General features: G+C 45.3%; 1 protein-coding gene across 1 annotated transcript in view; it reads left to right on the top strand.

Annotated features, from left to right (window-relative positions):
• NPSR1 (neuropeptide S receptor 1) overlaps positions 1-26,276 on the top strand; it is a 99,668-nt gene that overhangs the window by 5,199 nt on the left and 68,193 nt on the right. Inside the window, exon 2 of the mRNA XM_037126477.2 lies at positions 18,628-18,760. Coding sequence (XP_036982372.2) covers positions 18,628-18,760 — 133 coding nt within the window. The remainder of the gene's footprint in view (positions 1-18,627; positions 18,761-26,276) is intronic.

Genomic DNA, 26,276 nt, shown 5'->3' with positions numbered 1-26,276 from the left:
CATGTGATTTTTGCCTTTCATTTTATTTATGTGATGTATTACGTGTATTGATTTGCCAATATTGTACTGTCTTTGCATCCCTGGAATAGATCCCACTTGATCACAGTGTGTGATCTTTTTAATGAATTGCTGGATCCAGATGGCCAATATTTTGTTGAGGATTTTAGCATCTATGTTCATCAGAGATCCTGGCCTATAGTTTTCTTTCTTTGTTGTGTCTTTACCTGGTTTTGGAATTAGGATGATACTGGCCTCATAAAAAAAAGTTTGGGAGGCTTCCCTCTCCTCGAATTTTCTGGAATAGTTTGAGAAAGACAGGAGTTAGTTCTTCTTTAAATGTTTAGTAAAATTTGTCCATGAAGCCATCTGGTCCCGGGCTTTTTTTATTACTACTTCAATTTCACTAGCTGTTATTAATCTCTTCAGGCTTTCTGCTTCTTCCCTATTCCATTTTGGAAGACTTCATGTTTCTAAAAATTTGTCCATTTTGCCCAGAAATTTGTCCATTTGTCCAATTTCTTGGCATATAGTTGTTTGTAGTAATTTCTTACAATCATTTGTATTTCAATGGTAGCTGTAATCTCTCCTCTTTCATTCCTTATTTTATTTATTTGGGTCTTCACTCTTTTTTTCTTGATGAGTTTGGATAAATGCTTGTCAACTTTATCTTTCCAAAGCAATAGTTCCTGGATTTATTGATCCTTTGAATTGTTTTTTTTTTAGTCTCTATGTTGTTTAATTCTGCTCTGATCTTGATTATTTCCTTCCTACTCACTCTGAGCTTTGTTTGTTGTTGTTCTCCCATTCTTGTAGACGTAGGGTTAAGCTGTTTATTTGAGAGTTTGAAAGCTGTGCAAGTTAAAAATAAAGGTGAAGTAATAGTCCCTTCATAGTAGCCTTTTGCTTTGCTGGGAAATTCAATAGCAATCTTTTCCAAATCTCTGATTCTTAATGATGAGAAAATTAACTCAGAGTTACTGGGAGGGAAATCTGTCTCAGTTAGTAAATTCCCTACGTTATAAAATAATGCAAATGAATTCAGTTTTATTGCTCTTAGGTGAGGGGAGAAACATGAACCAAGACTGCTACCTCATGATGATCTTTTATTGACTCTCCTTTAGTGGCTAGTTACAAATGGTACACAATTAGTCTGCTGTTTATATGCAAATGGTAGCTTCCCTGTGCTTGAGGGTAACTGGTCACAGTTTGTTCCCCTCTCCTGTGGCTCTCCAGCCTGATGTCTTACAGTCCCTTTTCCTAGCAAGCCCTTCCTCCATTCATGTAACACAAGCAAATTCCAGTTCAGTCCATTTCCATTCTCTCACACCAGGCTTTAAGCAAGAGCTCAATTTAAGAAGTTTAAGTGAACTGTACTATGCTTGTTTTTGTTATATTTAGGTTGATAATTTATTTGTAAGAAATTCTCCCTACTGAGTAGTGGCATTTTCACCTTCAGTGACTGTCATTTCAGCTCCTCTCTGCCCACTTGCCTGCTTCCCGGAACCCTCCTCTTAGGCCACCACACCCCTTCAGGACTTGCTTGTCCCCCTTCCTGCTCTGGACCCCAGGACCACATTGGTGAGGCCTTTCCTGGAACCCAGGACCCCCTGGTGCCCTTAGCTTCCAGTGTCTCTCTTACAAGTTATAACAAGGGGTCTTGGGATTTGCATTATGCATTTTTTAATCCTCTTCTATTCAGTTCCACTCAATATGTTCATTTTCAGTTTCTACCATTGAATCCTGCAGCTGTTCATTTGGCAGTTACTACGCATTTTGCTCAGTGAGGTAATAATTATAGGTCTCCTATTTACTGTTACACAGCCCAGACACGCCTCTTTGAATCTGCTCCCCTAGGTCAGCTCCACCATGTCCAACTTCCCTCCGTGTCATTGAGAAAGGCACGATGTTGCTGACTGGCCCAGCAAGGATGCCATACAATTCCCAAGTCATATACTCTAGTTGTTAGAAAGGAAGACTTCATCAGTTAAACTTCTCCTCATATGACTAATGCACATGACAGACAGCAGGACACATGCTCTTAGTTCATCAGAGTACACTCACTCATTACAGAGCTTCTCGGCCTGCAAAGGGTCTTCCCATCGTCTGACTCAGGGGAGGCACAGAAGCTGTAGGGGGGTGTTCTTGCAGCTGCTCCTGCATGTGGGAGGGATGAGGTCAGGGCCAGCCCAGGGAGGGAGCGGAGCAGGTTGGCATCGGCTGAGATGAGCATCCTCCTGGCCTTCAGAAATGGTCATCCTGGCCCCGACCCTCACGTGGACCCCCACCTGGCCCAGGTCAAGCATACACTACCTTCTGCTACAGCGTCCCCTTGTCAGGCTTCCTTCAGGGACACAGGCAATCACGGCTCTCTCAATCCTTGCTGAATGAATGTCCATGTCCTTACCAGGAATGAAGTTAACTTCTTCACTCCCAAACCTGGGCATCAGAGAACAAAATGGGGTTGTCTCTGGCTCTTTCTCTGCCCCCTGGGTAGACACCCAAACATTTACTCTGCAACAGCTGGGAAAATCCCCAGGGGCGTCCATTCCTTGGTTTCTGTTCAGCAAACTCTGCCTCTAACTCTGAGCCTCCAATACCCGGTGTCACCATCTCTTCCTCTCCCTTTCTGTGCTCCCCTGTGGAGGTGGCACTATAAAGTCCTCTCATCAGTGTCCTGATCTCCTGACACGGGGCGCACCGTTGCACCCTCTCACACTCCCAAGTCTTTAGCCTCTTGCTGTGTCATGAGGAATCTGACCACACTGTTCTTCCAAACTTCTAGTCCTAGGCTCTCTGCTCCGAGTGCATGAAAGATGCATCCTCTGTCAAGGGAAAAGGCCATTTCTCTTCACCCTCCAAGAAGCATTCTGAAAGCCTGACGCTGACTTCTTTCTCTCTGCTACATTGACAGAGTGAAGATTTCCCCCTGAGGCCCGATGGCTGCCTGGCTGGTGGAGGTTTTATCGAGGAAGTAGGATAGAGCCCATCCATTAATGCTTCAAATCGTCCCCCTAACATCCACGAAATAACTTTCTGTTGATGTACCGGGTGAGAATGTTCCCAGCCATAAACTTAAGGGCTCTAACACCAGACGGCTGGGGTCAAGTCCATTCCGGTGCTGCCACCATCTGGCTATGTGACCTTGACAGATGGCTTCTGCCTGTACCTTGGTTTACTCATCCAATGAATGATGCTATTTAGAGGGTGGTCAGGAAAGGTTAAGTGACTGAATGCTTCTTAGTGAAGACGTGAAAAACAGAGAGTGGCCTACAGTAAAGAGTTAATAAATGTGAGTCATTCTATCCCCTGCTACTAGTAGTTTCACTCTTTTCTCAAAGCCACTGACTGAGCGGTGACAAGCCACCTCTTAGTAAGTGACCCTGAGGGAGATCCCCACAGCTTGGGACTCTCCAGGGTGCCTTCAATAAGCGTTGGTGGCTTGTCCTTAAACAGCAGTGGTGAGTTGAGCTGTTTCTTATCTTTCAGTTAGACCGCTGACCATGTAGAATGAGATATGTAGAGAAGATTCCACTTCTGACTTTATTGTCCCGATATAATGTCTGATTTTTATCTAGACAAGCTCAATGGCCGACTTCATGAATGGCTATTCACAGAAATGGAAAATTATGCCCTATCCAGAGAGAGGACAGATGGGCTTCCAAGGTGCGGAAAGGGCTTTGGAGGCCACAGGAAAGCAACCAGCCAAGGTCACCGGGAAGTCATTAGGGAGTAATCAGGGTTCTTTTCTTTCTCACTCAGGCAATGTTGGTGGCTGCCTAAAAGTGACGGTCTCTTACTTAGTCTAGTCAGCACTGTGTACTTCACAACACGATTTCAGGCAATGTCAGTGGAACCTCCCTTCCACTGGAGGTTGGAAAATAGGAAAAAAAGAAGGTGGAGAGGGAAAGAGGGAGGAAGGAAGGAAGGAAGGAAGGAAGGAAGGAAGGAAGGAAGGAAGGAAGGAAGGAAGGAAGGAAGGGAGGGGGGGAGGGAGGGAGGAGGGAGGGAAAAAGGAATAATGTTAAAGATTTTTTAAATTTATTTATCTTTAGAGGGGAAGGGAAAGAGAGAAGGAGAGAAATATTAATGTATGGTTGCCTCTTGTGGGTCCCCTGCTGGAAACTGGCCTGCAACCCAGGCATGTACCCTGACTGGGAATCGAACCTCGATCCTTTGGTTTTCAGGCCCATGCTTAATCCACCGAGCTACACCAGCCAGGGCAGAAGAAATAATTTTAAATATAATCTGCTGAATTTAGGCAGCATAGGTTAGACCCTGCAGCAGTAAAAAGCAACCCCTTAACATTAAGAAGCATCTGTCTGCACCTTTCAGATCAGCTGCAACCTCTGCAAGGTTAATGGTCTAACACATAAAAGGTTTATTGTTTTTTTCTCATGTCACAGTTGCAAGCAGGTTACTTGTTCTAGAATAAGCGGTTGCCAAGGGAGATGGCAAATTTACCTGCTTTGGTCTGAAATAGCATAGGATTTGGACTTCAATTCCATTGGCAAGAATTAATTAGCCGATGGGCACAGGACACGCAGCTTCACTGAGTGCCCTGTGTGGGGGGAGCACAGTGCCCTGCTTTAATGTGGGCTTTATCCTCACCTCTGGCAGGTAAAACCCAGACGCTTCACCTAGCCTGTAGCCTTCCACAGTCCCACCTGCCACCTTCCCTGCTCCGCCCCTCCCTTCCGGTACCACACTACCTGGAACCTCGCACCAAATTCCAAGGGGACGAGGCTCTGTTTACCTTTGGCAGAAATGCCTTTCTCACACCTTTTCCTTCTGCTATCACATCTAAGCTCAACACCCCCCTGTTCTGTGAAGGCTTCAGGTTTTTTCAGTAGTCCAGCCCCATCACTATTCCAAAGCACTTCAGATCTATGTGACACATGATCTCTACATGCACGGCTGCCTACACACAGGAACACACACCACAGGAGGACATAAACACAGATACACACACACACACACACACCCTGGATGTCAGCTGTTCACAAGTGGCTCTGAATCCCACTTCCATCAGCAGTGTCCTATGTACAGCGGTTAGATGGCCCCATAAGTATTTTGTTAAACCAAAGAGCATATGGAAAAACAATCTACATAACATTTAATTCATCGGGTATTGATAAATTTGTGGAAAGAGTTTAGAGTGGATGAAGTCTTAATCCTTATTCTGCAAGCCATTGGTTTAGAATTTTAAAGACACTGTGATTCAATGGACTTGTTGACAACATGGCCATACTGTGGGGGGTGTGTGGGGGGACCAATCTCTAAATCTAAAGCAACCAGCATCTGAGGTCTGTCTCCATTCCTCAAATGTCAGCTCTGGGTCCGCATCTGAGTACCAGAGGCCAGCCGCCTCTGAGCCACAAGCCACAGGACGGGTTTTAAAAAGAACACATTAATAGTCAGATCTCTGCTCTCTTTGTGTGTGTGTATGTTACACACTTTCAGAGCCACAGCAGAATCCGAGAGTTTAGTGGGGACAAAGTGATGCATGGTTGTCGCCTTTCACTTCTTTCTCCCCTCCTGTCATCTTCCTTCTAATTTGTTTCCCACCCCTATCACATTGACAGTGATTTCTGGATTCAGCACACAACCTGGGAATTGTCTGTGCCTTCGAAAATCCCTTTTTCCAACCTCATGTCATTTTTCTACTATGGTTAGGATGGGCTGGACCACGAAGTAGCTTGGACTTCTATGCCAAGTGGAGAACAGTAAGAAGGTGGGTTCTACAGGGGCAGGTATCAGGCTAGAGGACCAACCTGGCCCAGGAGACCACCCCTCCTGGGGTAACCAGGGCTCCTGAGCATAGGATCACAGTGGTACTGGCCAACCCCATTCAAATCCAGGAGGTGCAGGTAGGATTGGTGCTTGGAGTCAGGCAATGAATGTCTGCCTCTGCCGACCTTAGGTAGGTTCCCATGGAGTGACTGAGGAGAGGCAGGGTGACTGGTGTCCCATCCTGGGCAGGGGAGGCTTACAAGGCTACAAAACTCACACAGCATGTAGGGGACCTGGGAATGCAGGCAAGGGAATGAGAGGACAAATGAAAACCAAGACAGATGACCAACTTGGTGAACTGGGTACACACCAACTCATTAGCCTTTTAAACTCTGCTAACCAACCGCTCAACTTAGATGCACTGAAAATAAAGCCAATAAGAGTAGGGATATAGGACATGCTGCCTGGAATCCTCATACTGAGTGTTCCGGGGTACCCTCCTCCCCAACCTGTGCTCTGGCAGAATGATCAGCTTTTTGTCCTGGCCTCATATCTATCTCTGCTCTTCCATGTACTAGCTCCCCAGGATTCCTTTGAATCCTCCTGCTGGACTGGGAATTACGGATTGAAAGTATCCGGGTCTGAGCTGAGATGAGCCCTCAGTGGCAGGTAGGGGGAGTTTTTCAGTCACTGTCCTCTGTTCATTAGCCAGGAACAAAAATAAAATCCTGCAGGCTTATTTTATAATTACAAGGATCATCAGGAGGAATAGTTTCTTGATATTTTTATTACATAGTAATTACCTTGATTTCTACCACCTTGTGGAGAGTTGAACCTAATTTGAATCAGACGTATGTTAGTTTTCTATAGTTGAAGGGTCTAGAACTGAAATAGCAATTTAAATGTTAACCTCAGTTCTTGGTCCACAGCACATGTCCCATTCATTTGTTCAACAGATCAGTACCAGGCCTCGGAGCCCTGCAGGCTCTCAGGATTTCTTACCTCTGTGGTCTGGTGTATTCTGAGAATTCAGATGGAATCCCAGGATTTAATTGTCTCGAAGCCTCTGATATAACCTGGTGGTGCTCTTGTGACCTAAGAACAAATCACAAAAAGGAATTCACGTTAAAATGACCGTGGGACACTGCGTTTTTGTTTCTGGTTAAATCTGAGGATTCACTAGTAACCAGAGAACCGAATCAGTGGGGCAAATGGAGTCCCACATGCCCACCTGTGGTGGAAAGAGAACAACAGTTAGGCAGTGGGAAATGAACTTTGCTAATTGAACATGAACTGTGACCCGTGGCAGTAGTGATGAAATACTCCAGACCCAAGACTTCTAACCCTTTCTGGTCAGAGTAGAAAGAGCCGAGGTAGTTATTTAACATGTCCTGGAGGCAAAAGTAAGAGATAAATGTAGACAGTGAATGGCTCCCCTGCTCAGCCCCAGTTTGAAGGAGGTAAAGCTGCTGTATTCTATCACCTGTGAAGATGGGCAAAGGCCGTTCCAGCAAAGGTGGCGAGTGGAGGAAATTCCAGATAAGGAAGACTCTCAGCAGCAAGTTCTTCTAACTCAGAGCAAAGACCCAGGGTAGACATTGCCTCATTTTTGAAATAGTTGGTTTTCAGGACACTGGTCCAATGTCTGTTTTATTATTTTTTAAACAAGTTTTTTAAAAAGATTTTCTTTCTTTATTTTTTATAAAGGGGAAGGGAGGGAGAAAGAGAGGGAGAGAAACATCAATGTGTGGTTGCCTCTCATGTGCGCCCTACTTGGGACCTGGCCTGCAACCCAGGCTTGTGCCCTCACTGGGAATCGAACCAGAAACCATTTGGTTTGCAGGCCAGCACTCAGTCTACTTAGCCACACCAGCTAGGGCCCAATTTTTAATATATGTACAAGTCTTTCTCTGCTCTATGACCACACTTAAGGTTCAGAGACAGCCCCATTTGTCCTCTGCCTTCACACATACATATTTTTGGTTACCTCCCTGGGGTCTCTGAGCCTCTGACTGTAGCTCAGTCTAATGAAGGAATCCGAACCTTTGCAGTCTGGCCCTCCCCGTCTCACTTTACACCGTGAGCTCCCTGTGTCACATGGTGATTCCCCCTCATCAATGGAGTCGGAGGTTTTGTATCTTCGTTCCTGACATTTGCAACCCACCCCCACACAGTAAGGAGGCTGTGAGCCGCCTCAGAGGCTGGGTGCTGAGATGAGAGGGGGCACCCGGGTCTCAGTGACAGGACAACACAGCTTCTTTGCCTGCTCGCTGAGGATAGAGGCTGGAATATAACCTTTCGGAGCCCTCATTTCCTCCCTGGGGTGGGTGGGGAGATATATTTATTCTTTCCTCTGAAACACTCATCCTCCACATCACAGGAATAACAACAATCATACAGTGAACCATGAAAATGTAAGGGGTGCAGAGAGCTCTGTGATCCGAGGGTGGGATGATATAGCTACATCTTGCGTGACATTTAGGATGACTGTTGTGTGGAAGCCAAACATGGCTTTGGTGACCAGCCATTCAAACATGCATTGACCTTTCGCTCAGCCAGGGAGAAACAGTCAGAAAACCAACCCAGCTCCAGAAACCCAGCTCCAGACAAGTTTCAGGTCAGAGGGAAGATGAAGATCTGATTCCCACTCGAAAATGGGGAGCAAATGAGGCAGTTTCAACCCCTCCGGCCCTCATTTGGAGCAGGGAACCACTGCAGTGAGCAGAGCATGGACCTTCCACTAGAGCAAAACCATATTCACACCTCAGCTGCATCACTTTCGAACCAGGTACGCCAGGTTACTTCTCTGAGCCCCATTTCTCCCCTGTGAAACTGAGAACAGTGGCATCTCATCCGTCAGGTGGGGAGAATGAAGTGAGCAGTAGGTAAAGCGTTCCAGACGATGCTCAGCTCACGACAATCAGTCAACATCACACATTTATTGATCACCTACTATACAGTGCAAACTAAATGTGGATCAATGGAATCAGTCAAATAACATTAGTTCCCATTCACCACACAACTGACAAAGATCCTTTAGACATTTTTCTTGCAGTTCCCAGGACTCAGCTGGGAAAGAGGGTCGTTACTCCTTGGGTTTGAGGGAATCGTTGCTTCCTCTGCAGACCAGTCTGACCCATCCAGTTCCAACCAGAGTCACCCAACTAAATGTCCTGCACTTCCTGGGGTGACTCCCAATACAAATAACCTTTTCTAGGACATGAATACGTACCCTTGCACTTGTCATCAACCACACAGCCACCCTACAAATATTCATTAAGCACCTCCTATAGGGAAGAGAGAGTGCCACCCTGCATGGTGGCCCAGGTCTAACATCTGCCCTCCTGGGCATCCTTGTGACCCAGAAACATATCCCTCGGAGCCAGATCCCAGGTATCGGCCCTGTGGTGGCACCAGCATCCCCTGGAGTCTAAATCCCATGTTGGAATTCTCTGGTCTGAAGAGAGTTGACATTTCTGCACAGCCTCAGTAACGTGAAGTTGAAAACAAATTAACCATGAAACCACAACCATGTAACTGCCATTAGTCATTGAAAAATTCCAAATTTCACCTGTTCTGCTCAACATCGAGCATCTGGCTGGATTATTTCCTCATGTGACCACTAGGGAGCATTTAGTCCCGAGTGATATTCTGAAAACGGTTTGGGGACACCTGGATAGAGTGCCTCCTGGTAGGCTCAGGCGAAATTCCACTAGAAAAATAAGATACACAGGGTAAATCTGAGCATGGTTCTTAAAAGGTTGCAAGCTGTTTATAAATCACTCCTCGCGCCTCTCGGCAGTCCGTGACACAGAGGTGGGCGGCAAGCCAGTGTCCCCTGGGTGTGTGCTATGCTTCCGGCAGTGAGCAGGAAGCCTCCATTGTCACCGTGGCGTATACCATCACAAGTGTCCCGAGGCAGGTTTTATCTTTACCTTCACTTCATAAATGAGGAAATAGGCTTGGAGTGCATCTAGCAAGTTCCCAGGAGCCTGACCCCAATCAGGCTGGTGATAAAGCCTCCCCACTTTTATGCCAAATTGCTCACCTGATTGTGATGTTCAAATGTCTCTTATCTTGTTCCTTTGGTCCCCATAATTTTCCAAACCCTTCTATTCCCCTGGGCTGTGTGTGTGTGTGCCCACGGGTAAGAATGCTATGGACAAATGAAAAACACTCACAACTCAGTGTTTTCATGTCTGACCCTACGTGATGAAGCAGGATTTAAGCTTGGCTGAGTATAATGTATATGTGCTCCTCAGTTTACTGTCCCTTGTGGTGCCCACATGTTAACACTGTAGATAATTAATTGATGTTGAATGAATTAATAAACAAATAAATAAATGTGGCTCTTAGAAAGACTCCAGAGCAAGAGTGGGGGACTTCCTCCACCTGGAAGTTTCCTGAAGACTATGAGGTCAGGTGAGATTGTCTTCCAACAAAAAACTCCAGAATAGATGTCCGATCAAGGTGCTGGTGTAGACAGAATAGCCTTGTCTCCTCCCTCAGCCACCTCAAAATTATAACAAAACTACAGAACATCTATTCTCAGAACTGTCAAAAATCAAGTTGATTGAAAGTCTGACAACTACAGAATTATAGAAATTATACCCATCCAGGCCAGTAGGAGGAGCAGAGAGATGCAGAATGGGCTGGTCTCACATCCATGTGTGATGGATAAAAACTTGGGGGGGATATTTTGAGAGCAAGAAGTCCTAAGCCCGCAACCCCCAGCCCACAGTTCCAGTGCCAGGAAGATAAGGTCCCATTATTTCTGGCTGCAAAAACCAGTGGGGATTGAGTCTGTGAAAGAAACTTCTGGAGTCCCTAGCAGTTCTTCTTAAAGAACCCATGCACAGACTTACTCAGACTCACTCCCTGTGAGCTCCAGCACCAGGATGGCAGCTAAAAAGGCACCAGTGGCACACGGGGAAGAAAGTGTCTGGTACCGGGGTGAGAGTTGGAGGACAGCCTTCTCCAAGACAGGAGGGCAGGCCAAGGCTATTGTCCCCTTTCTGAACCCTCCTGCCACAGAGGCAATAGGTGGAGGCCATATTCAAGACTCCATCAATGTGGCTAACACCATTTGCCCTTCCCTGGAGATCCCCTGAGACTCCACCCCACTCAATTTCCTTCCCACCCAAGCTGTTACAGTGACTTTTCCATATGAATGGCTGGCCTTGGCTCATGCTTCACAACTTCCTAAATCCTCTCACATAAGCAAATAGCTGGTCTCAGGGAGCCTCCAGCCATTGTACCTCTTGCTAAGTGGTCTCCAGTCTGGCATCAACAGCAGCCAGCCTAGATTCAAAGCTTGGCTCTGCCTGGGAATCTCCAAGCCCAACACAAGTAGCAGCCATCTCAGATTGCTTTATAGCTCATGCAGGTTGGCTCCAGGCAGAACACAGGTGGAGGCCAACGCTGGCCTGAACCAACTGGAAAACCCCAGGACCTGCACAACCAATCGATGGCTACAAATCACATCGGAGCACAGTCACCCTACTCCTGTGCTGTTGATTCTTCATCAAGGGTGGAGGTTGGTGGTCAGTGGTCACAGCCAGTCCTTGCAACTGACTAGCCTAGGTAAATCCCTCCCACTGACCTGCCAACAGCAACTATAAGAACAGGATACTCAGCCCACATGATGGGCATACCTCATGCATACTGCTTGGGTGGCAGGGCAGGCTATGCCACTAGGCTCTATAAGACACCTACTACGTTAGGCTACGCTACCAAGACAGAGTCATAGCAGCTCTGCCTAATACACAGAAACAAACACAGGGAGGCTGCCAACATGAGGAGACAAAGAATCATAGCCCAAGTGAAAGAGCAGATCAAAATTCCAGAAGAAGAGCTAAAAGAAATGAAGATAAGCAAATTTCAAAACACTGATAATAAGGATGCTTAAGGAACTTAGTGAGGACCTCAACAGCACAAAAAAGATCCAGTCAGAAGTGAAGAACACACTTAGTGAAGTAAAGAACAATTTATAGGGAAACAGCAGTAGAAAAGATGAAGCCAAGAATCAAATCTATGATTTGGAACATAAGGAAGCTAAAACAACTAATCAGAACAAGAAGAAAAAAGGATTTAAAAAAATGAGTACAGTACAAGCAGCCTCTGGGACAGCTTCAAACATCCCAATATTCACATCATAGTGGTGCCAGAAGTAGAAGAGAAATAGCAAGAAATTGAAAATGTATTTGAAAAAAATAATGAAAGCAAACTTCCCTAATTTGGTGAAGGAAAAGGACATGCAAGCCCAGAAAGCACAGGGAGTCCCAAACAAGTTGGTTGCAAAGAGGCCCACTCCAAGATGCATCATAATTCAAATGCTAAAGGTTAAAGGTAAAGAGAGACTCTTAAAAGCAGCAAGAGAAGTTAGTTACCTATAGGGGGGTTCCCATAAGACTGTCGGCTGATTTCTCAAAAGAAACTTTGCAGACTAGAAGGGATTAGCAAGAAATATTCAAGTCATGAAAAGCAGGGACCTATAGCCAAGATTTTTCTACCCAGCAAAGCTACCATTTAAAATCAAAGGGCAGATAAAGAGCCTCACAGACAAGAAAAGACTAAAGGAGTTCATCACCACTAAACCCTTATTATTTGAAATGTTAAAAGGACTTATTTAAGAAAAAGAAGATCAAAACTATGAATAATAACATGGCAATAAATATACATCTATCAGCAAATGAATCTAAAAAACTAAGGGAACAAGAGCAGAGACAGAATCATGAATACAGAGAATATTTTGATGGTTGCCAGATGGGAGGGGGGTATGGGAAAATGGGTGGAGAGGCAAGGGGATTAGGAAGTACAAATAGGGACTTCCACCAAGATGGAGGCATAGGTGGAGATGCCATGCTTTCTCCCACAACCAAGTTTAGAGACAACAAAATATTAGCAATAGAAAACATAGCCAGAACACAGAAAATTGAACTTTTCGGAAGTCTGATAACAACAAATTCTTCAGCCTGACCAGTAAGAGGGGCGAAGCCAGCAGCTGGCAGAGCAGGGTTGCACAGGAAAACTCAGTCAGACGGACTCAGGTGCGTGGATCCCAGGCGTGGGGTTGCAACAGGCGGACCCAGTGAGCAACCCAGTGAATAACCGGCATACCCAGCAAGGGCGCAGGGTGGCAGGTTAATTGTGGTCCCGCATTCGTGTGCAGATAGACCAAGGAAGAAGTGGGTGGTGAGACGACGGGACCGAGCAGGCCCCAGCAGCAAGAGGCGGCAGAGGGGGCTGCCATTTCCCCACTCTGACCCCGCCTCCACATACAGTGTCACAACCCAGCTACCTGGGCAGCCCCGCCCTGGTGAACACCTAAGGCTCCACTCCTCATAATTAATGGGCGCAAATAGACCAAAAATGGCTCAAGAAGAGCTCAAAGCCCCAGATCCCATAAATCTAAGTGACCAAGAAATAGCAAACTTTCAGATGCACAGTTCAAAACACTGGGGATCAGGATGCTCACAGAACTGGTTGATTATAGTCACAAATTACAGGAACATATGAAGGCTAAACTAATTGAAATGAAGGGAATTGCACAGGAAACCAATAGTGATGAAAAGGGACTGGGACTCAAATCAAGGTAGTGAACCAGAAGGAAGAAAATAATGGCCAAACAGGAAAATATGAAGAAACAAGAATTCAAAAAAATGAGAAGAGACTTAGGAACCTCCAGGACATCTTTAAACTCTCCAACATCCGAATTATAGGTGTACCAGAAGGGGGAAAGGAACAGCCACCAGTGGAAAACTTATTTGAACAAATAATAAAGGAGAATTTCCCCAATCTGGCAAAGGAAATAGACTTCCAGGAAATCCAGGAAGCTCAGAGAGTCCCAAAGAAGTTGGACCCAAGAAGAAATGCACCAAGGCACATCATCATTACATCAGCCAAGATTAAAATGAAGGAGAGAATCCTAGAAGCAGCAAGAGATAAGGGGACAATCACCTACAAAGGACTTCCCATCAGACTGTCAGCTGATTTCTCAAAAGAGACCCTACAGGTAAGAAGGGGCTGGAAAGAAGTATTCCAAGTCATGAAATCCAAAGACCTACAACTGAGATTGCTCTATCCAGCAAAGTTTTCATTTAGAATGGAAGAACAGATAAAGTGCTTCTCAGATAAGATCAAATTCAAGGAGTTCATCATCACCAAGCCCTTGTTATATGAAATGTTAAAGGGACTTATCTAAGAAAAAGAAGATAAAAAAGATGAACAGTGAAAGGACAGCAAACTCACAGTTATTAAGAACCACACCTAAAACAAAAGCAAACTAAGAGGACAGCTAGATCAGGAGCAGAACCATAGAAATGAAGATCACATGAAGGGTTAGCAACAGGGGAGTGGGAGAAGGAGAAGGGGGGAGAAGGTACAGAGAATAAGTAGCATAGACAGTAGGTAGAAAATAGATAGGGGGAGAGTAAGAATAGTATGGGAAATACAGAATCTAAAGAACTTGAGACATGTGGTCATAAACTAAAGGGGGGAATGGTGAGGGAGGGGATGTGCAGGATGGAGGGGAATGAAGGGGGGAAATAGAACAACTATAATGGCATAATTAATAAAATATACTAAAAAAATTTTTTTAAGTACAAATAGGTAGTTATAGAACAGCCATGGGGATGTAAAGTGCAGTATAGGAAAGGGAGTAGCCAAAGAACATATACACATGAGCCATGGTGTGGGCACTGCATGAGGGAATGGGAGTACTGGGTAGAGACGGGCAAAGGGGGAAAATTGGGACAACTGTAATAACATTATCAATAAAATATAATTTAAAAAAAGAAAACTCCAAAGTGGAAGGAGGGGACGATTTCCCAGGACTTGCTCAGCCTTTCCCGTAGGCATCATTCAATTTACAGAGCCACCGGAGTGCATCTTTCCTCCCGAGGCCTGGCTTCCAATTCACTGATACATCCTCCTGGGTAATTTGATTTGCAGTCTAACTGTTGCTATGCGCTCCTGGCAGAGCAGGCCTGAGCCCCAGGGCTCCCCTGAAGAGATGAGAGGCCTGGGTGGGGATTGCTCAGGACAAAGGTATGTAGAAAGCAGCCATTCCACACCCATGGGGGGGCCAGAGGGCTTCTTCATTAGAGAGAATCCTGTTTTCCGGAAACCTGTACTTGGGTGCTGGAGGCATCATTACCAACGCACCGTGCAAAAATGAACTGCTCACCTCCTAGAGCGTTGTTTTTCTGGAAACAAGGCCTAAAACCCCACCATGGGCAGTTAGTGAAAGAACATGAAGAGCGAATTATTTGGAAAAAACGTGACTTCTAGTTCAAAAGTGCCTGAGTTTATTTGATCTAGTTTCCTCCTCTTCACAGTTCTTATCCAAAAGGCCTTCAGAGTCATTTTAGTTGAAAGCAATTTTGTGTGAGAAATAGAGAACAGCTGAGGCTGACACCCACCCTGCGGGTCCCCCACTGCTGGAAAACTGGAGGAACCTCCAGAAGGTACTGCAGGTGCTCTGAGGTCTGGGCAAACAGACCCGCTTACTCACGCAGCGCTGCAGACCTCCCAGCGGACAGTGGTGGCCAGCTGCTCTCTCCCAGTCGAGGGGTGTGAGCAGCTGGGCAGGGCCACGGATGGTGCTGAGGAGACAGAGGTCGGGAAGGCAGACCACCAGCACCCACTTCCTTCCCCACACCCTGTTGTCCTCCACAGACTAACACACCTCCTCCCTGGTCCACTCCCAGATGCCACTCCCGCCCCACTCACCACTGAGGTCTGGGCTTCTGATCTGGAAAAGGGGCATCTTCAGCGTCCTGACCCTTCCTTCTGTTCCCTCTTCCTCGAAGGCTGAAGGACTTCTGCAGAGGTTGACTTAGTCCTGGTCAAGTACTGGAATCCACCACTCCCCCAGCAATACCCAGGCCGAGAAAATCTGGGGACGTGATACTGTGTTCTATAATCTGAAAAAAGCAATAAGTTAAAGCACTGAAATCCTTCTTCCCATGAAATAGGTTCACTGAAAGAAACAGGTGAGAATCTTGGGAAATCTCCCATTCGCATTGTCAGTGGGATTTTACATGCCCAAACCGGCCATGCTACCAGCCCCTTCCTCTCGTCCTGAACCACAGACACCCGGGACACCACCTGCTTCCCTGACAGCAAACTGTTAGGACGACAATGGAGACAGAGAAGCTGCCTCCCATCCTGACCCTTAACTGTGTCCTCTGTCCGCACCGTAGTGGCAGTGAGACCTCTGCTGATGGGGACTTCCATGCCACCTAGTTTCATACTTTGGCCCCCAAGTTGCCCATCACCTTTAAAAAGTAGATCCTCCAAAATCAAACCACTGATTTATTCATATCCCACCACCTCCCCACCAGCTACAGAGTGGGGACCCTCAGTCTAGCACATCAGACATCGCCCCTGCTGCACCGCTGTCCCTCGCTCTGTCTCAGAGGAGAGAGTTCTTGCACCAAACTCTGCCCCTTGCTCCACTCAGAACAGCCCTTTCCCTCCCCGACTCAGCTCCTGCTCCTGATGCTTTCTCAGTGCCACCCAGATCCAGACCACTAGAGAAATCAACCAGCCACAGAATGTCACCCCCCTGGTCAGAAAAGGGCCCGAGACAAAGTGTGTGGCCCAGCACAGAGCACAGGCACTGCCCTCCCAGTAGGAGATGACGCGCCCAGGCTGGGCATCAGGAACGTGCTACTTGTGACCTTCAGAGCAGTAGAGGTCATCACCTGTGGTGCTCCTGCTCCTGGTATGCACTACCCGCTGTCCCCAAAACCCCCACAACACCATCCCCCCTGATTGTACCATCCTGCAGCTCCCGGGCCCTGGCTGCACCCAGACCTCAGGAGCCCATCTGTAAATCTCAGCTGGAGAACCAGGTGCCAGCTCCAGCCTGAACTCCTGGAAAGCAGAGGGCCAGAAAAGCAATTTCAAGAGCCTGCCCTCAGCTCTGAAAGGTGGCAGAACAGGGTGGGGTTTCCACCTGGCCATCCGCGCCCCCTCACTCATGTCCCCCTGGGGAGAATTCGAGAACTGGGGGCTGGGGAACCAGAGCTGGCTCAGCACAATTATGCTTATCGTCTCCCAGCTCCTGTGCCCCACCCCAGCCCATCTGCTTCCCTACATCCTCAACATAGTATTTTGTTTCAGTAAATTTTATCCATTTCTTTTCATTGAAATATTTTACTTCCTTGTGTGAAAGTATCACCCTTCATTTAGCCATCCTTCCACCTGACTGAAAAAAGCAAGTCATACAATTTGTAGAGTAAATACCGAACTGATACCCACCCACACAGAAATACATGCACGCACGTGTGTGCTTATGAAGTGTTTTTCAAAGGACTGGGGGAAAACACAGTCGGACCAAAATGTTTCCCTTCTGGGAGAGGGGAGTGGCTCAGAAGGAGAGTTGGTGGCCAAGGGGGATTTGAGCTTTTTCTGAATCACCGTAGTTTTTAAAGAAAAATGTATTCAGCTGCTATTGCTTAAGTTAAAATTAATTCATTATAAAGAAAAGCGCTGCCGCAATGGCTCACACACTCGGAGAGTGTATCAGCAGGGCTCTCCAGAGGGAGAGAGAGGCTTGTTTTATGGAATTTGCTCACAAGAACCGTGGGGCCGGCAAGGCTGAAATCCATAAAAGCAGCAGCAGGCTAGAATCCCAGGCATGATTTCTGTGTTTCTCAAGGAACTCCTGAAGGAAAATTCCTTCTTGTCTGGGATACCTCAGCTACTGCTCTTAAGATTTTCAACCCTTGGGATGAAGCCAATCGCTACAACGGAAGGCGATCGGCTTTATTCGAAGGCAGGGGATTGTCGATGGTCATCGGGGCCCAGCACCTTCTTCCACTGGTGCTTGACTAAACAGCCGGGTACCACAGCCTGGCCCAGCCGACACCCTGCCTTTTACCTGACCACGGGCTCCCTTGGGCTCCCTTCTTACCTCCTGCAAGAGATTAGCACTCAGACTGGTCTTACACTCGTGTGCTCTTCCCAAGACTCTGCCCACACATGTTGGGCTACTGTCTCCTGGCTTTCGATTCCAGACTTGCCTCTGTGTCCCCTCATCCCCAGCCCAGCCCTGGGTCCCGCCTGTCCCAGCACCCGGAGCCTCTGCTGGTGCTGGGCTGTGGGTTTTGAACAGGTGAAAAGCTCCATCTGAAGGAATCATGGAAAACTCTTTGTGAAGGACTTGGCATTTTAAATGAGCAGAATAGAATTCTTGGGTTTTTTTCCCCCATAATTATACATTATTCTGTAGAACTTTAATATTGCTATATTATAAAATTTTGTCAAAGGAAAAAGAGTAAGATAAGCCATAATTATACTGCCCTAAAATAACCATGGCTAGCATTCTAACACACTTCTTTCTCCTACGTGTACAATTTTGCAGTTGTAACCATGCCCAATATATAATTTTATCATGTTTTTCCACTTATCATAATGAGCATTTTCAATGTTGCTGCATAAGCTTCACGGCCACTACAGTTAATAGCTACATAATTGTTCACTGAATTGAAGTACTTGGTTTACTTAACTATCCCGTTACCTTTAAACAGTTTTCAATTCTTCTAACAATAAATATGCACATCTTTGCAATTGTAGCATTCTTTGTCATGCCTTGAATTCTGTCACATAGACTTAAATTTGCTTGGCCAGAGTATATATACTTTTTTGGTCTCTTGACATATATTTCCAAATACACTTTTGTTAAAGATTGCTTCAACTTCCACTGTTATCAGTGTAAATGAGGACCATGAGTCTTTGGGCTCTTGAAGGTAGAGCTTTGACAGGGCAGGATGCGGGAACAGGTTCCTGAGACAAGAAGAAAGACACTCCAGCTCCAAAGCCCGAGCCTTGCATTCTGCTAGTGCCCTGGTCCTCACCGGGTGCCGGTTCGTGTGCTTGTTTTCACAGACTGAGCAGTTGATAACTCTGTGGGTCCTCTTTGTGTTCACCGTTGTTGGAAACTCCCTCGTGCTGCTCTCCACATGGAGGAGGAAGAGGAAGTCAAGAATGACCTTCTTTGTGACGCAGCTGGCCATCACAGGTAGGCAACTGTGCGGTGGGAGAGGAGGAAGCGGGGTGCGTAGTTCTTAAGGCTTCTCACTTTCAAATAGTTTACCAGTAGAGATGCTAGACCATCTACCCGAAAGGCATCAGTAAATTTGGGAGTAATTTCTAAGGGATATAAAACCCATATTTGAATGTTTCTTTCAGCACATTTAACACATTACAAAATTATAAAAACGACTCACTATCGAGCAGAGCTGAAAATACCATTATCAGTGCTACCAAAGGGTTCTAGAAGGTTCCACTCTCCCTGTACACAGCAGCCTCCATGGTTCGCTAAAGTGATATCACCATATCACACCATACTGTGAACTTAAAGAAGAGATCCTAGAAAAAAGGCCAGAATTATCTCTAATCGGTAACAAATGTGAAGTCTCCAGCACTTTGCAGGTTTGCGTCCGTGGGCATTGCTTTTGAAATGTAAGAGGCATGCAGTGCCACAGCTGGGCATGGTCGGGGGACATAAGATAATTCCAGGACCAGATGCTAAAATGTGGGTTTGGGGAATGGCCAGCAGAGTTGAGTGTGAATGCATCACACCCAGAGGGGCAATGGCGTAACATTCTCAAATTTAAAAAATGACCTATGAAGAAAAGACACTCTCAGAGCTGGGTCAAGTTCAAAGGGGTAGAAAAATGTAACCAAGGGGAGAGTCCAATCCCATAGGCCAGAGAAGGGAATGGACAGGTGGGATCCCAGAGGGTCCGAGCCAAGAGGGGCTTGTATCCTGACTTCTAGGAACAATATGGCTGTCATATGAGTTTAATTTGAATCAGACTAAAGGCAAATGCAAATGCAAAAAAAAATAATAATAATAAACATACATATTAAGTGCTAACAAGAAACAGTGGTAAATGACGGTCAGAAAGGGCTGTTCAATGCATTTTAAACTTATCAGTTGTGCTGCATGGAAGTAACGGCAGTGGAGACTTTTGGGGAACTAGTCTTGAGCCACATTATATAGAAAACACAGCTGTCAGTGTGTGTTTCTCTGTCACTTATGAGAGAGCCATTGATAACCTGAAAATGCCCCCTAACAGAGAGCGGCAACCCACCTACCCGTGCTGAGCTGCCGTGACCAGCATGGCAAGTAGGGGCACTGTTTACAAGTATGACGGTGAGGAGCCTGAGCCACAGAGGTGGGACTCATGATGGGAGGAAGCTCCTTCAATCTTTCCTGCAAACAGGAGCCCCTTTTCATTCCTAGGGTTTTAAGAGTAAAGGGCAATGCCCTGACCAGTGTGGCTCAGTTGCTTGGGCATCGTCCCACTGAGTGAAGGGTCATGGGTTAGATTCATGGTCAGGGCACATGCCTGGGTTGTAGACCTGGTCCTGAGTTGGGGCGTGTATGAGTGACCACTAATCAATGTTTCTCTCTCACATCAATGTTTCTCTCCTTCTCTTCCCCCTCCTTTTCTCTCTTTGTCTCTTTCTCCTTCTCTCTCTCTCTCTCCCAAAATGAATAAATAAAATCTTTAAAAAGAGAGAGAGAGACTGTGTAAATAGTAATTAGAAATGCCCAGCCCTGACTGGTGTAGCTCAGTGGATTGAGCGCAGGCCTGCAAATCAAAGGATCGCTGGTTTGATTCCCAGTCAGGGCACACACCTGGGTTGTGGTCAGGTCGGGTGCCTGGTGGAGGGCACGTGAGAGGCTACCTCACAGTGATGTTTCTCTCCATCTCTTTCTCCCTCTCTTCCCTTAGTCTAAAAATAAATAAATAAAATCTTTACAAAGAGAGAGAGAGAGAGATGTCCAGCAAATACTGAGTGAGATGCAACACCCCTGCATGAAGATGGAATAACTTACTTTCATCATATTTCTTCGACTACTGTGTTCTAACCAACACTCTTCAAGCCACGTGTTATCCCAAAGGGTAACAACATACATGTGGCAAAGATATCAGCTCAGAATCTAAAGTACTATCAAAATTAATAAATGAATCATTGAAATTTCAGCACCTATTGTCAAAGAGAAAAGTTGTGTGTGCTATTCAAATCCACTGCCTGCAGTATGAACTGGGACTTACTGTCCCATGAATGTTCCAAAGAGTTGGGCATTTATAAATTTATTAATTCCCTCTTGGAAAAACTCAAGGGGTCAGATCAGGAGTATTTTAAGTGAAGAGTTCTCGCAGCGGTTAGCTTTGGTATGGGTCTAAGATTGAGCTAACTTCTTGTTTAAGATAGGAACATTTCCTCCAACACAGCTCCCCAGGATCTCAGATCTTTTAGTAAGAGAGTAAAGAATAATATCTGAGTCTTAAGGAAGCCTGTAAAGGTTACTCAGGTACCACGGAAGGTTCTTTGAGATTTATGTGCATTTGGTTTGAGTTCCCTACCCCATGTCAATGCTTTCCCCAAGACTCTTGCAGTTTTATGGGCAAATAGTCTTGCTAATCATTCCTGGTTCTTGCTTCCTCACTCTGCTGAACTCTTGCTTTCTCTTCTGGGAATCTTGCCTTCTCTAGTTAGTTCGGCTCTTGGTTTTTATTTTATTTTCGAGGCACTCAGCTCCCTTTTCTTTGAAATCATCCACAGACACATGACTTTCTATGTTTAGACTTTACCAAGTGTTTAAAGCAACCAAAGGAGACTGCACCACAGGAGAGCAAATATCTTAAAATTAAAAATTATATGTTTTCAAAACATTCAGCTACCGCCAGAAACGGCTCAATTTGCCTTGCTCCTGCCTGGTGTCCCGTCTTCCGCTGCTGCTTCCCCTCTCCTGTAGGTGTCTCTTCATCTAAAGACAAGTTTCGTCTCAGCATTTGCTTTGGGGGAGCACAGTGGCAGGCAGGAGGACCTCAGAATGTCCTTGACCGCAGCTCCATGGATAGTGTTTGTTCCCTTGGTGCTGATTCACCAAATCATGGACTTACAATTTGTGGCCTTTGTGTAGTTTGTTTCAGTAAAAGTCAGTTTACAAGATGTATGGCCTCCCTATAGAGGAAAGATTGCAGTCTCAAATGCCTCCTCCTTTATCTTCGCTTTTTGACATTTTTCTTGGTATGTTGTTTGTGGCCTTTTTCCAATTCTGTTGCAGGGCCTGCACACTCCCTCTGTTGTTTATGCGTCTTGTGCTTTTGCTTCTTGCTGTCCCGACTTTCTGCAGAGCTGGCGCTGCTGCTCTGGTGTTGGCTCTGCTTCCAGGAGCTGTGCTTGCTCCTGCGACTGGGAGGCCGTGACCTCAGCTTGGACCAGCATGAGGGCCGCCTTGGCCCTGGGTCTGCTGGGCCTCTGGGCAGACTGCTGCTGTGCCCAGTCTCTTTTGTTTGTCTATTCCTTTATTGTTCAGCTCTTTGCATGTTTTTCTGAATTTTCTCTTCTTTTACAGATATGTTACTTTCGCTGTCACTTCCATTCAAATCTGGTTTGAAAGCAGCTTCATCAGTTTCTCTAGTTAAGTGGGAGGAAAGTTGAGAGGAGTGGGTTTACCAGGGTTAGGCGGGAGAGCCTAACCCTAACTGTAACCTCTAACCCTCGCTGTAACCCTTGTCCACTTATTAAATTCCAGGCTGCTCTTACAGGCTGAATCCCGCCTTCTGTAGGTGGGTGGAGCATTAAGCTTTTGGGGGAGGGAGGTGAAGAACTCAACACTGACTATGGTTTAGACAAATCGCTTGTTTGACAGTTTCAAAATTCATTCTCTTTAAAAAAAATTGCTGTGTTAGGACTTTCTTCACCGGTTTCTTTTATTATGAATTTTTAAACCTTGAACCAATAGATGCCTCAGGAACAATAACGGTGAAAATAAAAAATGAAGGAAATTTTTTCTAATGCCATGAAGTCCAGCCCAGGCAGCCTGAAGTCTTCATGATCTGTAGATGATCACTGAGATGAAGGAGAAAGTGAATTCAGTTCATACTTGTACCTGCCCATTACCAAAATTCTCTCATCAGAAGGGCATGGACTGGGCTTCTTCATGTGAGGGACAAAACACTGACAAGACCCGGGCGCTGTGAGGGCAATGTTAGAACAGAGGCTGCTGGCTTACACTCAGCGTGACCGCATCTCACAGAAAGATGCGGTGTGTTCCTGCCAAAGTGCTCATCCTCGAGGTCAGCTCATCTTGCTTTGGGAGGCTGCTAGAACTCCTGCCATCATGCCCGAGTTCTAGTCAACAGGAAGGAAGAGAGGAGGAAGGACAAGAGGGGGCCTTGCCAGCTAGCTGTCCTCTTCACTGGCATTCCTACAACTCCGACCCATTCATTTTCGCTTGCATTTGATGTGCCATTTCTAACTGAAGGAACAAGCTGTTTGTTGGCTTGCTTGTTGTGTGTGTGTATGTGTTTGTTGTTCACCTGGGCCCTTTAGAAAAAACAATAAAAAAACAATAAAATCCGGTTTCTTTTCCTGGGGCAGAAGGAGAGAATAAAGGGAAGTAGCCGTCCCTGGCACACCGAGTCTTTCATACGTCCACTGAGAAAGAAGTTTGACCACCCTGTCCCCACCCCTGGGAATGTTCCTCCAGAGAGCCACACTCTCTTCTCCTGGCCTCTTATCTCACATTCCCCGGAAGAGCCCACCAGATGGTCACCCCATTATGGAAGTAAACTCTTGGTGGCTGTTTATAGTTTTCCAAAAGTATTTTGGCTATTCTAAATAAATCCACAATGAACAGTCTCACAATCAAATCTTGTAAGCATTATTTAGTGTTTAGGAAAGTTTATGGAAGTGGGCTTACTGCCTCAAAGAAAGACACTTTTGTGTTCTTCGAATTGGCCAATGTCCCTTTGGGTCACCCTGGACTAAAAGATGATGGAAAATGTCATAAGACAAAAGCTCTAGAAGCCACTCACAGAGAGCCACACTGAGAATCGTGTTTGAAAACCTCCCACGAACAACAACAACAAAAAACCCTGTTGGCTTGCAATAGTTGTAGAACCCTAACTAGTTTCTTGAGGCAGGAGTTCTCTCTGCTTACCATTAATGATACACACATCCTCAAGTATAATTTGCTTATTTTGAAAGGAGCATTTTCTTCCATGGAAGCCAGCATATCAGAGAAGAATCCAAACCTAATTTGTCTCTTTTTGTCTCCAAGTGATTATAGCAGTGCTCAAGTATTTGAGAAAACAAAGAACACCCCACTTACCAGGATGTTTGAATGGAGGAAGCATTGCAGCTTTGCACCTGTTTTAACTCACTTTCCACTTCTCCACATTTCTGACCCATTCAAAAAGAGACATCTTAACCAGTTCTTTTCTTTACCCACTAGGGGTCTTCTCTGTAGGATTACTCTTGAGAATAGAGGGAAACTAGATCTTGAACTTGTTATTTCTGAACTTCCTGCAATTTTGGCCCTTTCAATTCTAGCTGTTTTCTGGATGAATTTAATGATTGTTTATATTTTTATGAGCTGAAGTGCCAATTAAATTTATTAGTCACTTATCATCTTTGAAACGGACTTGTCTGCTTTATTCAAATGCAGTAAAGAAGGAGAGTTAATGAGAGTAACTCCCACTGAACATTTGACAAAGGAAGAACAGAAAACATATTTTTGGCACACAGCCAAATAACATCCTTTTTTTCTGAAAGGGCCCAATCTTCTATTAGTAAAAGAAATTAGCTTTGCCTTGAAGCATTTTCTGGAGAGCCATTTACTAATGAACTAAGGAATGCTTCACCCACAAACCCTCTTACTAATCATCTGAAAACAGAAAATTGAGAGGTTCTGCCGGAGGTGAGGCCAGGAGTGCTGAGGTGTTCCAGACCACACATGGAGTTCAAGGCCACTGCTGTGTGCTGATTTCAGTCCCCTTTCCCCCTGGGGGCTTGAATCGCACACTTAATTCTTCTATTTATTTTAATTCTGCTCTTTCATTTTCTAATTTTTGTATTTTTCACCTTTCTTGAGATAAAATTGACATAGAACATGTGTAAGCTTAAGGTGTCCAGAGCAAGATGTACATATTGAAAAATGGTTACCATGATAATCTTAGTTAGTACCCATCTCCTCACATAGTTGCCATTTATGTGTGTGGGTTAAGAACTTTTATAAACTTTTCTCAGTGCAACTTTCAAATACACAAAAGGACTGTTCACCATCATCACTGGGCTGTACTCGGGAGCCTCTGAACTTACCCATCTTACAACCGGAAGTTTGTACCTTTTGACTGGCCTTATCCCTCTTCCTCTAACCCCGCCTGTGGCAACCACCGATCTGTTCTGTTTCCATGGGTTTGGGTGGTTTTTTAAAATACATTCCACACACAGGTGAAATCACACAGTGTTTGTCTTCCTCTGATTTCTTCACTTAGTGTATTGTACTCCAGATTTCTCTACGCTGTCTGAGGGGAGAAGCTCCCTTTTTCATGACTGAACAATATTCCACTGTGTCTATGTACTCAATATTCTTAATCCACTCACCCACTGGTGAACACTTAGGTTGGTTTTATGTGTTGGCAACTGTATACAATGCTGCCATTACTGGGGGGCGGGGTCGGAGCAGGGGCAGATGTCTCCTGAGATGAAGACTTCATTGTCTTCAGATATCTACCAACCTGGGAAAATTGGGATCATATGGTAGTTCCATTTTTAGTATTTTGAGGAACTTCCACACTGTTTATCCATTATGACTATACCAGTTTACATCACCGCCAACAAGTATGAGGCTTCCCTTTTCTCCGCATCCTGATTACCACTTGCTCATAAGACTAACACTTGTCTTTTTGTATCACACATGAGGGGAGATTTCATGGTGGTTTGGATGTCCATTTCCTGGTGTGGGTGATGTCCAGCACCTTTTCATGCTCCGGTTGGCCATTTGAACCCCTTCTTTGGAAAAATGTCTCTTCAGGTCCTATGACAATTTAAATGGATTATTTCTTTTTTTGGCTATTGAGTTGTATGAATTTTTCCTGAATTTTGGATATCCATCCTTTATCAAAGAGATGGTTTATAGATATTTTCTTCTGTTTCCTGGGTTGCCTTTTTATTTCGTGGATCATTTCTTTGATGCCACAGAAATGTTTAGTTTCATTCAGTCCTACTCATTTTTTGTTTTTGTTGTTTGTGCTCCAAGTGTCATAGCCACAAAATCACTGCCAAGGCCAATGGCAAGGAGATGTTCCACTCTGCATTCTTCTAGGGGTTTGATGCTTTCAGGTCTTATGTTTGTCTTTAATATATTTCAAGTTAATTTTTGTGAGCATTGTAAGATAGGGGTCCAGTTTCATTCTTTTGCAGCACCATTTATTGAAGATACTGCTTTTCTTCACCCAGGATTCTTGGACCTCTTGTCAAATATGAGTTGATGGTATATGCAGAGGTGTGCTGAACTCACAACTCAAACCTCCGTAGGTGTTGCTGCTTAGACTCCCGGAATTTTACCCTACAAGGGAGAAGTCTAAAGTCAGCCTGGGATTTCTTTCCTTATAAATTATCAAATTTTGTCTTTTGTTTCTAGATGTTTTTTTCTTTGAAGATTTATACTTTTATGTTGTTGTATCTCTTTACTGACCTGTTCAATCAGTTCTGCTGTTTGATCTGCA

This window comes from Artibeus jamaicensis, unplaced genomic scaffold (assembly GCF_021234435.1).
Source record: "Artibeus jamaicensis isolate MK-2021 breed Jamaican fruit bat unplaced genomic scaffold, CSHL_Jam_final contig_1016, whole genome shotgun sequence".
Classification (NCBI taxonomy): domain Eukaryota; kingdom Metazoa; phylum Chordata; class Mammalia; order Chiroptera; family Phyllostomidae; genus Artibeus; species Artibeus jamaicensis.
The sequence above is the reverse complement of the archived record's forward strand: the minus strand, read 5'-3'. Positions and strand labels throughout refer to the sequence as shown.